The sequence below is a fragment of the Harmonia axyridis genome, chromosome 7 (assembly GCF_914767665.1).
Source record: "Harmonia axyridis chromosome 7, icHarAxyr1.1, whole genome shotgun sequence".
Classification (NCBI taxonomy): Eukaryota; Metazoa; Arthropoda; class Insecta; order Coleoptera; family Coccinellidae; genus Harmonia; species Harmonia axyridis.
The window spans coordinates 36805493-36821548 of record NC_059507.1 but is presented as its reverse complement, the minus strand read 5'-3'; the positions used below and the strand labels follow the sequence as shown (position 1 = coordinate 36821548).

At 38.6% G+C, this 16056-nt stretch overlaps 1 protein-coding gene and 1 long non-coding RNA gene across 6 annotated transcripts in view; one reads left to right on the top strand and one right to left on the bottom strand.

The window, feature by feature from the left end:
* Positions 1-16056, bottom strand: part of LOC123685226 (teneurin-a) — a 556414-nt gene that overhangs the window by 35565 nt on the left and 504793 nt on the right. For 4 of the 5 annotated variants that reach the window (XM_045624845.1, XM_045624849.1, XM_045624847.1 and 1 more), the window contains 5 exons: positions 11774-12178; positions 10258-10443; positions 9931-10077; positions 7727-7934; positions 5255-5281 (listed from right to left, as the gene is read on the bottom strand). In XM_045624845.1, coding sequence (XP_045480801.1) covers positions 5255-5281; positions 7727-7934; positions 9931-10077; positions 10258-10443; positions 11774-12178 — 973 coding nt within the window. The remainder of the gene's footprint in view (positions 1-5254; positions 5282-7726; positions 7935-9930; positions 10078-10257; positions 10444-11773; positions 12179-16056) is intronic. The other variant, XM_045624846.1, reaches the window with a different exon arrangement.
* Positions 1-16056, top strand: part of LOC123685229 — a 36762-nt gene that overhangs the window by 11507 nt on the left and 9199 nt on the right. The window lies entirely within an intron of this gene.

Genomic DNA, 16056 nt, shown 5'->3' with positions numbered 1-16056 from the left:
TTGTAACTACACTGCGCAAAAAAATTAACGCACATTATGGAAATCTCAAATTTTTTCTACAACTGAAGGTGTTCTCAATGATAATTATTTTTATCAGAATTATGCATGCATATGTTATCCACTTTCAACGTTTTTCTTCAATACAGATGTTTTTTCCCAGCAGGAATAAAAAAAAGATGAGATTATCAGATTTTGAATGTATTGGCTCCATTCTGAAATCAGTTGTTCTCGATCAATTCTAGTGATCAATAGTTTTTCTTTCATTTGATTTTCTACACTCGATCGCTATGCAACGCGAAACACGCAATTTGACCCAAGAGGAATGTGCCCAAGCGGTAGTTTTGCGAGAAGAAGGGTGGACATACACAAGAATTGTAGAAAGGTTTGGAGTTTCCCACACAAGTGTGTCCAGAATGTTGCAGCGATTCAGGGAGACAGGTATGAATGTTCGAAGACCACGGGTAACAACGGGCCCAGCTCTTACCCCAGCCCATCGAAGGGCGCGTTTGGATTTTGCGAGAGAGCATATCCATTGGGAAGAGGCTGATTGGGAAAGAGTTCTCTTCACAGATGAGTCTAGATTCTGCCTCTACCATTGTGATAGAAGTTCCCTTGTATACAGACGTCCACATGAAAGATATGCCCATTGCCCAGTGCAATTTCCTGAATACTACTGGTTTTGGGGGAGGATCGATTATGGTATGGGGTGGATATATTTGACTGCTCGCACAGACCTAGTGGTCGTTGATAATGGAGCTATGAATGCTGATAGGTATATAAGGAACATTCTTGAAGAGCATGTAGTGCAATTTGCCCCATACATTGGTGAAAATTTCATTTTTATGGACGATAACGCCAGACCCCATCGTGCGCGCATCGTTCAGGAGTACCTTGAAGAGGTTGAAGTCTCTCGAATGGAATGGCCAGCAAGAAGTCCAGATCTCAATCCAATTGAGCAGGTTTGGGACAACCTCAATAGAAGGCTGAGAAGTTCAGGAAATCATCCAGCTACTCTTAATGACTTAGGAATCCAACTCGGAGAAATCTGGGAAGGATTAGATCAGAACATTTTAAGATCACTCAATTTGAGTATGAACCGTCGTTACCGAGCTGTAATTAACGCAAGGGGTGGAAATACCAAGTATTAAATCATTTATCAGCATTCCAGCATTTTGAAAATTGTTTATTTCTCTTCTTTCACATAAGATTCGCTGAAATCCTAAATTTTTCTTCCATTTAATGTGTCTTGTTTCGTTCAAAACCTTCCCGAGAGAACATAAAAAATAAGTTATAAAGTCAATGTAGAGTTAACTTCCATTAAAATTGAGAGAATGTGCGTTAATTTTTTTGCGCAGTGTATTTAAAAATCCCTGACGAAATACTATCTTCTCAACTTTATTTACCACAAACACGATTATCAGTATTTTTTCAACGTCTTTCATTTCAATTCATTATATCTTCAGCTGACTTCCTGATTTTCAAGAACCGATATCGATAGCTAATAGAATAATATGAAAAAGGACAACAGTGTGTTTTTCTTCTTTCAGCGATAAGGAATAACGATAATAGAAAAGTTCGAGAGAAGGGTATGGTCTAAGTTTTGAGTGCTCTTAACATACTTAATCTATTTTTGTGAGGAGAAAGAAGCTAGTTCCGATAAAAATTTTGCATTCAGTTCCTAAAAGAATTGTACAGTGAGAAAATCAATACCGAGGTCACATTAAAATTGAGTTGAGAAAAGGAATATAAAACTTAATTTCGAAATATTTCGATTCCTTGGATGAGTTAAAGCTTGATTTGATAAGATTGTCTTATTTGTATATAATAACTTCAACACTCGAAATCATAAAAATACTCCACAAACACTTCATAACCAAGATAAATAGTATTCAAGCTCACTCACATTTTTTTTTATAATTTGAAAATAGTTTTTGAATTCCCATAATAATTCTAATTACCATTTCATTCAAACTTTAAATTTCAATTCAAGCTTTTGACTGATCCTAATATATCGAAATAGTTATCAACAAAACAGGAAAATTATTAGTTGAACTTGAACATCTTGTACCTTGATAAGGCTGCGTTTTTTTGTCTTGAAATTTTATCGATGGTTGAAGTTATTTTACAAAAAGTGGCAATTACCAAAAGGGTAATGCTAGTCATGACAACACTGTACAATTCCATTGAAATTTAATCACTACAGTACTTACCAAATCTCGATCGCAACGATAAAAAATTACAAGGACTGAAAACAAACGTATAGAAATCTTTGACATTCGAAATAGGTAACTACATATTATAGATCTGAAAGAGAAATATATTGCCATAATATAAAAGCCAAAGTTGTAATTGCTTAAAAAATTATCAAAACGAGCTTTCAACACAGCGCCCTCAACCTCATCAGAACCGCGACTTTCTGCTTTTTTGTGTCAAGTATAAAAATGTCAAATAAAAAGTAGCTGGTCAAAATGCAACAATGCAATAAAAAAGGGCACTGGTTCTTATGTAAAAAGTATAGAATATCGAGAGAGATAGAGAGGGGCGTGGAGGAGGTGTACGGGAACGTGGTATACAGAGGTCATCAGGGGGTGGGGGTTGACAATAACACGTAGACAAAGGAAGGAGATTCGGCCGAGCCGTCATTTGTTTACGCACGTTGTTAAGTCGTTGATTTGTTGTCACAACGTTTCGTTGAGACGGGTGCAATGTTGTTTCTTTGTATTTTGCGGTCTCTTGGTCGTTAGTTTTGCATTAGTTCAATCCTGCTCACCAAGTTTGGAAATTGGTCTATTGAGTTAGGTACTAACTTGCCAGGAACTCTGAACTGATTCCAACGTCATCATTTTGTGTTTGAGACGAGGTATTATTGTCTAGACCAACATAATTTGGCACTCAAAATTATTTTAATGTTCAACCTGTCTTTCTCTCAATCGGATTCATTTATTATCATGAACCTCAAATGTATTGAAAATGAATTTTATCTTATTTTGCAAACTACGTCTACAGGGTGGCAACTTTTTCAATGGGATTGTATTGATAACTTTTAAACCATAAGAGTTAGAAGGTCGGTCAAATGGAGAAAAAGTTGCATGCATAGAAGCATTATCAAGCAGTTCAAACAAATCGAGATTATCAGGGCCGGTTATTGAGATATCATAAGAAAAGTAAATTTTGTCATTTTGATTTTTCGTTTTTCCCACTTTATTTCAAATATCATCAAAAAATGTTACAGTAATTTTTTATTCGACAGTAAATTGTTCTCAATTTGACGTAATCAGATTTCGTATCCAACGTTCCGTGCTCTCTGGGCCACCCTCAACCTCATTTTTTTCAATACGGACCTGTATATTTTATGACACTTTTCGAAATAACTTTTAACGCTGAATTCAACGATATATCATACAATGTCATTCAAAGTTGATTTTCAGGTGATTTTGACCCTTATCATTTCTTTGGGTCGGATCTGTAGTGAATGCAATTTATCAAAAACTGCTGTTAATAAAATAGTCAAGAGACGCGAATACAATGATTTTAAATTTGAATTCCAAGCCTTCAAAACTTATATCGTAATGATATCAAAATAAAGTTCGATTCTGGAACAAATGACAAATCCAACAATAGTGATTTCTCGCGAGAAGATTGAGTATGTATTGGAAGGTATTTAAGAAGACGAAATAAGCAAGTGCATTTTGCAAAATGGTGGATATTTCGAACACTTACTTCATTGATTTTCATTTACTTTCGAATAATCATTCGATTTTTCTTTCATTAAATGATAATTCGTTCAATTATTATGAATTGAAATATGTAAATAATTATTAGTTGTTTCTTGATTTGATTCTGATATGTTCCATTTAGTTCAAGATGAGTGAGTTGATTTTCTCATCGAAATGTATTGCTTGTTGTTAATTAAACTAAAGGTACCGAAATGTAATACAGATCCGACCCAAAAAAATTTGGATAAGGCCAAAATCACCTGAAAATCAACTTTGAATGACATTGTATGATATATTGTTGAATTCAGCGTTAAAAGTTATTTCGAAAAGTGTCATAAAATATACAGGTCCGTATTGAAAAAAATGAGGTTGAGGGTGGCCCAGAAAGCACGAAACGTTGGATACGAAATCTGATTACGTCGAATTGAGAACAATTTACTGTCGAATAAAAAATTCCTGTAACATTTTTTGATAATATTTGAAATAAAGTGGGAAAAAAAGAAAAATCAAAATGACAGAATTTACTTTTCTTATGATATCTCAATAACCGGCCCTGATAATCTTGATTTGTTTGAACTGCTTGATAATGCTTCTATGCATGCAACTTTTTCTCCATTTGACCGACCTTCTAACTCTTATGGTTTAAAAGTTACCAATACAATCCCATTGAAAAAGTGGCCAGCCTGTATACAGTTTCTATAACCGCTTTGTTGGAACAAAATTCATGAGAATTTTTCTGACAAATTTACTCTTATGAAACTTGATGGTTAAACAACAACTGGGTTCTTTCCAATGAGGAAAATTCAATCCATGAAGTGTGAGATCCCAGGACTAAACCATTGCAAAGCAGTTCGCAAGAATTACAAATTTGTACTAGGCGTCCATTCAATACAGATCCGAATCCAAATCCAGAATATTCTTAAATAAATTGAAAAATAATCAAATATAACTTCGTAAATGTAACTTTTTTAATGGCATAGCATTCATTATTTTCTTATTTACAACGAAGAAGCTGTTCGACATTCGACAGATTTGCAATTCTTCGAAGACCAAGCTGAGCCCGAAGTACAAGATCAGGCAATTCAGAATCCACTTGTTTCAACTGATGTACTTAAATGATGATGATGATGAGTGGATGAATGAATGAAAACAAGGACAGGTAGCCATTACACAAGAATTTTATGTTACATCAGCGAAACAGACAACAATTTCGAGCAGTTTAATGCAACTTAAAAATAACTATAGATGGCGCTGAGAGTTCGACCCATTGAAAACAGGTTACAATATAACCTAGATTGACGTTTAAATGAAAATTGATGCTAAAGTTTTCGATGGGCAAGTCTCAACGCCGAAAAGAAAAAGAAACGAAGCGAGACTAGATGAACAAACAACAGTTAATAATGAACGAGAAAGTATTTACAGCATTTCTGATAAACATGTAGAGGACAGGAACATTCAAGTAGGAACAGGCTTAACAGGCAGCACACGGATAGACGTACATACAGACAAGAACAAGAAGGGAGGATGCTGCCACTTACCGCGGTGTAAAGGAGTTCCAGAACTCGCTACAAGTGTTTGGTTGCAGCAGCACATAGGGGACACAGAAGACAGGACAATTACTAATCACTCCGTACAGAGCATGCGCGAGACGCCCACTGGTCGTGAAAGACTCAGGCGTCGCGCATGTCGTTTCGCGGACTCACCGAATTCTACACGATTCGGTGAGTCCAGCGATTTAGGTTACATTCATACTGGCCTCATTCACTCCAACTCTGACTCACTGGTTTCGACGGCACAAGTTGACACACACAATCAAAAACAGATTTTAGCTACAGACAATGACAGACACAAGTTAGCAATATCTACTAGCAAAACAAAAACATGTAAAAGAAACGCAACACGCTATACAGTGGGATGGCGTTAAGATCTGAGGAACGGTGAGAGATGCGGTGTAGGTTCGAAGAGAAAATAGTTGGGTTTTATTATACCTTAAAATGTCGTCGTAGAGAGAAAAGAAAGAATCAGAAAAAAAACTTATGATGCAATAAATTGTAAGGTATCAAAAAAGCAACTTTGTTCTCCTTTCACCGATACCATATTTCTCACCGCTGCCTAGGTCTTAAAGCTACCCACACACTGTACGCAGTTAAAGGTGATAGCAACAACGAAACAATTCATCCCAGATCTTGAAGTGGAAGGCGTTCGTAAGGAAACAACATTGTTGCTCAACTTGTGTCCACCACCATCTTAAAAATACATACCTAATGAGCTAAAGGTAGGATAGGTTCACTTTGAAACAATACCAATATCTTTAATAATGGTGAAACGTATTTCGGTAATATCAAAGCGTTGTTGTCTTTTGATCTTAGGCAGATCTGTCGGTTTTGATGGAGCCAAAAGTGGGTCCACACATTTTAGAGCGACTGACTCGGGTTTTTTTGGAGACGGGTTTGACGCACACAGAGAGGATGTACGGGTTTTTGAGACAAGACAAGACACAATCCGGGTAGTGGACGTGGGCCCTTGGGGGCGGCACCAAGTCCATACCGGGGGATGGGGTTTTGGGGGGTATGCAGGGTGTTTGGGGGTTCCCCCAATAGAGGGCGTGCGGTGCCCGAGCAAAGCAATCGGGGACATCCTTGATCACGTGCAGACGCTGATCCATGTGTGGTCGCTTTATCTGCGTGACACGACGGTTTTCGTCTACTCGAAGAAGCACTAAGAGGTGGCGATGTTGTACGATCGAGATACAGTTGAGGTGCATCATTTGTTAGAATAACCGTTGATTGCTTGGACTGGCAGTTCAAGTTTTCGAACCGGAGGTCAAAACAATAGGACTATAATTAAGCCAAGTTCCTCTCAAACGGTAATTAGTAGAATGCATCAGGTAATAGTAATAAAAAGCCTCGTGAACGTCAGCTGCGACTCTGCTGGGGGGAGAGCGGCGGCAGCCCCCCAGACACGAAGAAAAAAAAAATCAATTCAGTAATTTCCTCCCAACTGAAAATTTGTCAAGTTGTAGCTAATCCAATATATAGACGAAAAAATACAATCAGCTGGCTATAGCATGGTGGATTATACGTCAGCTGGTGACTCAAACATGAAAAAAAATATATATTTTCAATGACAGCTCTAACAGCGACTTTGATAATGAATCAGAGAGTGTCACACTCGCGAGAAAAGGACTTTCTCCACATGTTGCACAATAATATTTAGTTACTTCCACTCTCTGATTCAGTATCAGAGTCGCTGTCAGAGCTGTCATTGAAAATATATTTTTTTTTCATGTTTGAGGCACCAGCTGACGTATAATCCACCATGCTATAGCCAGCTGATTGTATTTTTGGTCTAGATATTGGGTTAGCTACAATTTGACAAATTTTCAGTTGGGAGGAAATGACTGATTTTTTTTTCTTCGTGTTTGGGGGTCTGCCGCCCCTCTCCCCCCAGCAGAGTCGCAGCTGACGTTCACGAGGCTTTTTATTACTATTATCTGATGCATCTCACCAAGTATCTCTCGAGAGGAAATAATCAACCAAATTTGCACCTGGCTCCCGGACTAAAATACTTTTAGCGTAATCTCATTCTCCACCCTTTTTGAATACGTATCGATAAACCAATAAATAAATCAAATTATCCCGAAAGTGACCTTTCGAATAACCACAAGGTCGAGTAATTTCATTCTTCGAACGTTTGAAACGCCCCAACGAACTGAAAGCATCGAATTTTCCTACACCTCCTCTTTCGGATATTGATTAACAATTTAGTATCAATTCATTCCCGGCGTCTGCAAACGATCAAGTATCGGATGTTTGCATTTACTTGATTAAAGCAAGGTGGGTTACGGACACTTGATGCCATCCGCAAAAACCAGAATGACCTTCCTTCGAAGGGGCTGGAATATTTATCAGTGCACTCAATCGAACAGGTTTTGTCTGACCTCGGACTGCTTCAGATCGTACAACACCGCACACTAACGATCTAACCGGACGTTTGAAAAGCGTACGTACCTTTCCGTGTACTCGTCCATGTGAGCGTAAGACTGGACAGAGTTCTCTTCGATCAAGAACTTGACCCTCTGGTAGAAGGAAGCGGTAACTGATGGCGGTTGCTTCCTGAGGAGGACTTCGACAGGATCGTTGTTAGAGAGGCACATGATGTGGTCGTCGCAGCTATCGTGAGAGCAACACTCGCTGTCTGAACAGTCTGTCATTCCATCTGAAAGAAATAATAAGGGGTTGATTTGGTGATCGATTTTTTTTTTTGAGCTACCATTCCAGTGACTAAACAGTGGCTATAATCTTCTTCACGATTAGGTTGGATTCCCTGATAAATATACACGGTCAAAATCAATTCTGGAAGGATCTAAATAATAATATAATTTCAAGGTGGAGGTTAAGGACGTAAATAGGCTTATTCCCAAAACACTTACAGAATTGAATCTATCTGCTGTTTTTAATATTGAACCTTGATTTTTAAGCTTTTTCTACTTAACCTTACCTAACCTTAACCTCACACACAACAAAGTAAATTATTCAAAAAAAGAAGAATTTTCTAATCATGAAGAGGAAGTAGAAATTAGTTTTTAGATCTGAATAAAATTTTCATTAGAATATTCGTACTATTCTTTGCTTATAAAGGGTGTTTTTTCTAGAGCTATAGAACTTCAAATTGCAATAAAACAACGATGGATTATTCGATTGACATGAATTTTATTTATCCGCAAGATAATTATGTGGCATTACATTTTGAATATGATTTCTGGCATATGACCGCCACCGCTAGCTCGGATGTAGTCCAATCTGGACGTCCAATTTTCGATGACTTCTTCCAACATTTGTGGCCGTATATCGGCAATAACACGGCGAATGTTGTCTTCCAAATGGTCAAGGGTTTGTGGCTTATCCGCATAGACCAATGACTTTACATAGCCCCACAGAAAGTAGTCTAGCGGTGTTAAATCACAAGATCTTGGAGGCCAATTCACAGGTCCAAAACGTGAAATTAGGCGGTCACCAAACGTGTCTTTCAATAAATGGATTGTGGCACGAGCTGTGTGACATGTTGCGCCATCTTGTTGGAACCACAGCTCCTGGACATCATGGTTGTTCAATTCATGAATGAAAACGTGAGTAATCATGGCTCTATACCGATCACAATTGACTGTAACGTTCTGGCCATCATCGTTTTTGAAGAAGTACGGATCAATGATTCCACCAGCCTATAAAGCGCACCAAACAGTCAGTTTTTCTGGATGTAACGGTGTTTCGACATACACTTGAGGATAAGCTTCACTCCAAATGGGGCAATTTTGTTTGTTGACGTAGCCATTCAACCAGAAGTGCGCTTCATCGCTAAACAAAATAAAATGGACGTAGTGCGCGATACGTATTCCGTATTCCACAGAACCATTATTTTCGAAATAAAATTGCACTATTTGCAAGCGTTGTTCAGGTGTGAGTCTATTCATGATGAATTGACAAACCAAACTGAGAATAAATCACTTGACCGCTGTTAAAGCGGTCACCATCTTGAACAGTAATGCCAACTTAAAGTTATATACCTCGAAAAAAACACCCGTTATGAATGTTATAAAGACGGACAAATTTTCAATAGAACCTCCTAATTAATTACCGGAATATACCAGGAATTATATGCTTCATTGCAGACAATCAATCCAAACTATAAACGTCCTAATTGGGGCCAATCACCTTTTGGCTCATTGATCTGATTGCAGCTCCAACTGTCTCCTATTAGCCGGTCAGATTATCTTGGATGTAGAAGTTCACCAGCAACTACATACATTATAACCGACTATCATGCAAATTACTATTTGACCTCACTTTATAACATAGTCCAGATAATCAATATACAATTACATTGTTATCATTAAGTCCCAGGGGTTAACGAGATGAGAGAATGTTTAGACACTGCGATGCACTGCTTCCATAGGAAAAGCAAGACATAATCAATTGAATACCATACACTTAGTGTATATATAGGCCTTTGTTGCTTTGAAGCAGAAACGAAATCAATTTCCAAAATTCAAATCAGAAATTGGATTGTAGATTATTGGAAGAATTGCGGAGCAAGTTATAGATAACAAATTGGCTTGCCACTCAAGAAATTAATGACGATGATGACTAAACTAAATGAGGAAATAAATTGTAATAGATACATATTGAATCTACTTTATGATATAGTATGCACTCACCATGGTCGTTGTCGATATCATCATTGCAGCTCATCTCCAGGGCGATGCTGCAATCAGAGCCGGCCCAGCCCTGTATGCAGACACACATATACATGCCATCCTCCAAGGTGCACTGACCATGGCCTGAACATCCGTTTTCGCAGCCAGCTGTTGGATAATGTCAACTTTTCTGTATCATCTATTATTGAACTGAGTGGTAAATGCTTAAATTGAGGTGATTCATTTTGGATTCGAAATAAATCGATACCAAAAGGAAAACAATTATTGTAAACCAAATAAAATAATTATTCGAGTGGTTTTGAAAGTTGAGGCTTGTTGGATACTCACGTAGTGTGCAATGTCTTCCGTTCCAGCCTTGGGAGCAGACGCAAGTGCCGTTTCTACAGCCTCCGTGTTCTTGACATCTAGGGTCACATGGCAATTGGTCACAGCGGGTTCCAGTCCATCCAGTGTCACATCGACACTTACCAGAGTCGCATCTGCCATGAGGTCCACAATCCAGGTTACAAAGAGCTGTAACGGAAATATTAACTCTTCCAGTATCGACAAATGGAGCTGTATTTAGACTGCAAGCGATGCGATCTATTAGATCCGACATTATCAAGGGTTAACAATCAATTTAACTTTGAAATTTTCAGGAAAACTACACTGCGCAAAAGAATTAACGCACATTATGGAAATCTCAAATTTATTCTACAACTGAAGGTGTTCTCAATGATAATTATTTTCATCAGAATTATGCATGCATATGTTATCCACTTTCAACGTTTTTCTTCAATACAGATTTTTTTTCCCAGCAGGAATAAAAAAAGATGAGATTATCAGATTTTGAATGTATTGGCTCCATTCTGAAATCAGTTGCTCTCAATCAATTCTAGTGATCAATAGTTTTTCTTTCATTTGATTTTCTACACTCGATCGCTATGCTACGCGAAACACGCAATTTGACCCAAGAGGAATGTGCTCAAGCGGTAGTTTTGCGAGAAGAAGGGTGGACATACACAAGAATTGCAGAAAGGTTTGGAGTTTCCCATACAAGTGTGTCCAGAATGTTGCAGTGATTCAGGGAGACAGGTATGAATGTCCGAAGACCAGGACAGGATAGACCACGGGTAACAACTGCCTTCAAGAACGTTACTTGGGAGTTTCTTCGTTGAGACAACGGTTTGTAACCGCTCGCCTCCTTCAAAATCAGCTTGAGCAAACTCATGGGGTGCTAATTTGCACCCCTTCGTTGTCTCAACGAAGAAACGTTCTTGAATGGCAGTTGTTACCCGTGGTCTACCCTGTCCTGGTCTTCGGACATTCATATCTGTCTCCCTGAATCGCTGCAACATTCTGGACACACTTGTATGGGAAACTCCAAACCTTTCTGCAATTCTTGTGTATGTCCACCCTTCTTCTCGCAAAACTACAGCTTGGGCACATTCCTCTTGGGTCAAATTGCGTGTTTCGCGTTGCATAGCGATCGAGTGTAGAAAATCAAACGAAGGAAAAACTATTGATCACTAGAATTGATCGAGAACAACTGATTTCAGAATGGAGCCAATACATTCAAAATCTGATAATCTCATCTTTTTTTATTCCTGCTGGGAAAAAACATCTGCATTGAAGAAAAACGTTGAAAGTGGATAACATATGCATGCATAATTCTGATAAAAATAATTATTGTTGAGAACATCTTCAGTTGTAGAATAAATTTGAGATTTCCATAATGTGGGTTAATTCTTTTGCGCAGTGTATATGCTTCCACTTATCACTTCTTGGAAACAAAAAATTAAAAAGCTCGCTGCCTGATCGTTTCGCGTGTAGCATAAATACAGCCTCAGACTGGTCAACCAACCTTGGGAACAATCTGGCCCGGTCCAATGCCTGTTGCAGATGCACTTGGCGCTCTCCAGGTCGTACACACCATGGTCCGAACAAGTGGGCAGACATTTGTGCACCTGCTCGTCTATGACGTCGCACTGGGGGCCCTTCCAGCCAGCCTTGCAATAGCACTGGCCGTGCACGCAAGCACCGTGTTCAGAACAGGTCGGATCCTCGCAGTCCGGTTCATCGCAGATCTCTCCCTTCCAGCCGGCCCTGCAGCGACAGGATCCTCGGACGCACTGGCCGTGTCCTGAACAATCAGCCACCCTGCAGTCCGACTCTGGAATGTCGCATTCGGGGCCTTTCCAGCCTTGCTCGCAGTGGCAAAGGCCGCCTCCGTATTGGCCGTGGCCGGAACACAGGACGGGGCAGATACCTGTAATTTGAGGGTGCAGAGGTGTATTCAGATTCTCAAGGATAGTTAGAGAACTTCTGATAGAGGAAATAAGAATTATACATATACCGAATCAAAATCTCGAAAATCTTGCGGAAAAATGTTTCGAATGAAAGGTTGAAGCTTTTAAAGGAAAGTTGACTTGTGCCAGAACCTTTACCGTTTAATTCGGCCTTATGGGGGACGTGGATCAAATTTGTAAAAAATATTAATTTTTTTTTTAATTTCCACATAGAATATTTTACAAGAGTCTTGTCAGAGGCAAAAAAACGGTTTTCTAAAATTAAATATGAAGCCTTAAAAACGTATTTTGAATTTTTGCATGGAGTATAAGAGGACATTAAATCAGAGTAACGTTTTAATTTGCTAACTAACTGTATATCCATAGGTTATCAAAGAGTGTTATACGGAGGAATAAATATATGTCAGTCGAGAGCAAAGTAGGAATGTATAAAATCCGTAGTCATACAGGGTAAGTATGAGCTTTAGCGCATATTTACTTATGTCATAGAGACCACTGCTGAAACAGCGAAAACTAGTAGGAAATAAAGAAGATCTGAGGTTTACAAGTTAAGAATGATAAAAGGTGCGACAATTCTGTCAAGTGAGGAATGTGGTTATCATAGAAGACTGCAAGGTCCAAGATGTAGACCTTGAGGCTAGATGTAGAGGATGGCAAAATTATGTAGAATCCTGAACGATTAGCCAAATGGGCCCAAAACAGGAAAATTATCTGACACCAAACGACCACCTAAAGCTGGCTAGGAAGTTGTATCTTCACATCCTAAGAACAGGCAATTGAGGAAAATAACAGGACATAGTCCTAACGTAAGACAAAGGAGAAGAAGGCACAATGTTGCCATTATAAACTTTATAAATGCTATCATTCCTATTGGAGAAACAGTTATATACCAGCTCTTGCTGATGATTTTAAGGGACGGTACATGATAACATGACGACGAAAGGAAATGTTTTCTGCCTTGCCTCATCTCGCTTCTACTCAAGTTTTTTGTTCTCGTTCTGAAGAGGAACAAAGTTGAAATACATAATTTGTCTCTTCTCATCAATCGAAATTACCTTGGAAATGATACGATTGAGAGAAGATAATCAAGAGCTCAAAGCATCTTAAGAGCGTTAAGTTGCTAATGTAACGTTTGTAATAACTCTTCAAAGATACGAGTTTAGAAATCATATTTGGTTTCGAACCAAATGCTCACCATAGTCGAAACATCCCGACAAACGATTCTGGAATTGTTCGACATCAACCCTAAGCCCCATCCCTAGTCACCTCCAGGACGACACACTCATCAGAAGTTATTATATTTCCGCTATCGCGTCCGTAGCAATTACACCCCCGCAGAGTAGGAGAGAGACAGAGAGTAGGACAAGACGATCGATGGCTGAAAAGCGGCAACCTCCAGGTTATTAATGGGGAAGTCTGTTTGTAGTCCGCCGGCCGGGTGGAGGAGTAGGACTTTCTTAATGGAATTGGAAACAGAGCGACTCCAGGCAGGGGCGGAGATAAGGTAAATATCCGGATCCTTCTAGGGGACAGAGTAATCGCGTAACGGCAGGTGAGCCACAGAACGGGCCGAGACGCCTTGAACTCAAGGCAGTTTATCCTAAAGGTTAGGGTTGGTATGTTCGGCGGTTGGAAGAGATTGAGGAGAGGACTGTTTGAGGTGGGGGAAGGGGTGAACGGGGTTGTCGGCCTCCTTTGGTTCTAATGGTTTATGGAGGTTCAACTGGAAAATGTTTCAAAAGACATTAAAATTTCATGTGGTTTATTGGTTTTGTAATAATCCAATTTCAATTGAAGAAAAAAGAATATATTTTGAAAGAAATCATTGGATGTTTATTTCATTGCGAAGAGAAGGGTATGCCATTAACCATAGAAAACGATATCAGCCAAATGACCACCACGAATAGTTGCAGCACCATATCCTTCTTATTGAAATTCGCACATTTGCGGCAGTATGTCAATCTCAAACATTCAAGTCAAACTTGTGCAACTCTACCAAACAGCGACACACACGTTCAGTAAGTAGTGGTTTTTAAATAGTTATTCTTGGATGTGACAATTCTGCTTATTAATTATTATTATTATAATTAATTCAGCCTCTCAGCTGAAAATGGGCCTTTTCACTGATGATGATTTTTCGATGAAAATCCGGATAATTTTTATCAATTTCAAGGAATCAGCGAAGATTCTACCTTATTGGTTATCGACCGGCTTGAATTCTTGTGTTAACTGAATTTTAAAAGTCTCAATACCTAGGTTTTTACACAAAATACGGTGTGATATCGTTTGTGAAAACCCTCATTTCAAAGATTTATTTACTGCGGGAATTCTGTTTGTATAACATGATGGTCTCCACATAAAAATTGATTAGTAGCTCATCAAGAATGATATATATGAACAGAAAACATTAGGCCCCTGTAAATGGGTTCCATACGAATAAAACCATTTGGACAAATGGTATGTATTTAGGAATATTTTCGGTACATGTTGAAGGTTTATTGATTCACAGGTTATACCGATACCATACTACTCGTATCAACAATGCTGAATCAAGATCCTAATCATAAATTGGAAATTTTATGATGTGACATATAATGTGTACGTCAGAATCAAAGAAATATCGAATAAAATATTCAATTCACTTTGACTGGTCGAAAGGGAGTTGACGGATTGTTCATTTCGTTTAGGGCTAAGAATTGAATTTTTTTTTCATTATGAAACATTTGAATGGATGAAATTTGAAAATGATGTCAATGATGTGTTAGTTCATCATTGACATTATCATTTCTTCTTATCTACCTACATGGTCATCTGCGATACATTATGACAGTCTGGCTGTAATCAAAGCATTGAACACACCTCAGAGTAATAAACATAGATAGAGGGAGCATATGTCATTTTCAAAAAGCAAATTTTGTCCTCAACATGAACATGAACTATCAAATTTGACATGAGGTGCGTGGAAATGAAAACATATCAGTTACGATATTTCACTCAATTCGCGAGTTTCTCCACAAAGAGCGCACTTCTTATGTCCCATAGTGAATCAACGTTTTATATTAACTCAAAATATATTGAAATGAAAACCTAAATATAACAGAACTTCAAGCGCGCCAAACGACGTGAAAAGAACCGATGACACTAGGAGCAAAAATTGCCAAAACAGGGATTTCAGAAGGTAGATACATAGAAAATAATAAATATTTTGCTTCCAAAATGCCAAATCCAAAAATATCGGATTCTAAATATTGAAATTTGTATATTTAATCGGGAATCACGAAATCTCCCTGAGTTGGATGATTCCAAAAAGTTTCTTCGAGATCTAAGAGGTATCTGGATCTTAGCAAAAATATGCCACACCTCTTCACTGAATTTTTTGTAGAAAACGACGAGTGAAGATTATGCGAAGTGGAGGAGGCTCACCTGGTGACGGAATGTCTCGCCATCGCTCGCCAACGTAAAAAATAATTTGGACAAGAGACTAAACCTCCCTTAGATACTAGAGCTCATTAGAACTTTGGAACTGGAGGGCGAACAATAGACTACGACGACTATTGGCGATAACAATTCTGATGAGGGAAACAATAGACGATAAGATTGCAGAGTAATGAAACCCACCTCAAACCTACAATCTACAAGACAGTCGAAAACCACTATCCACTTCGATTATTCCGAATGTTGAAAACACACGAATGATCCTGGAATAAAACGGCAACTTGGAAAAATGGATTTCTGCCAAGCCCGCCTCCCTCAACGGAATCTGCGACGACGGAGATTCTGAACCCCCCCAGTGTCCCTCCGACCCCCGGAATAATAAACCGTTGGCCCGCCAAAAGGT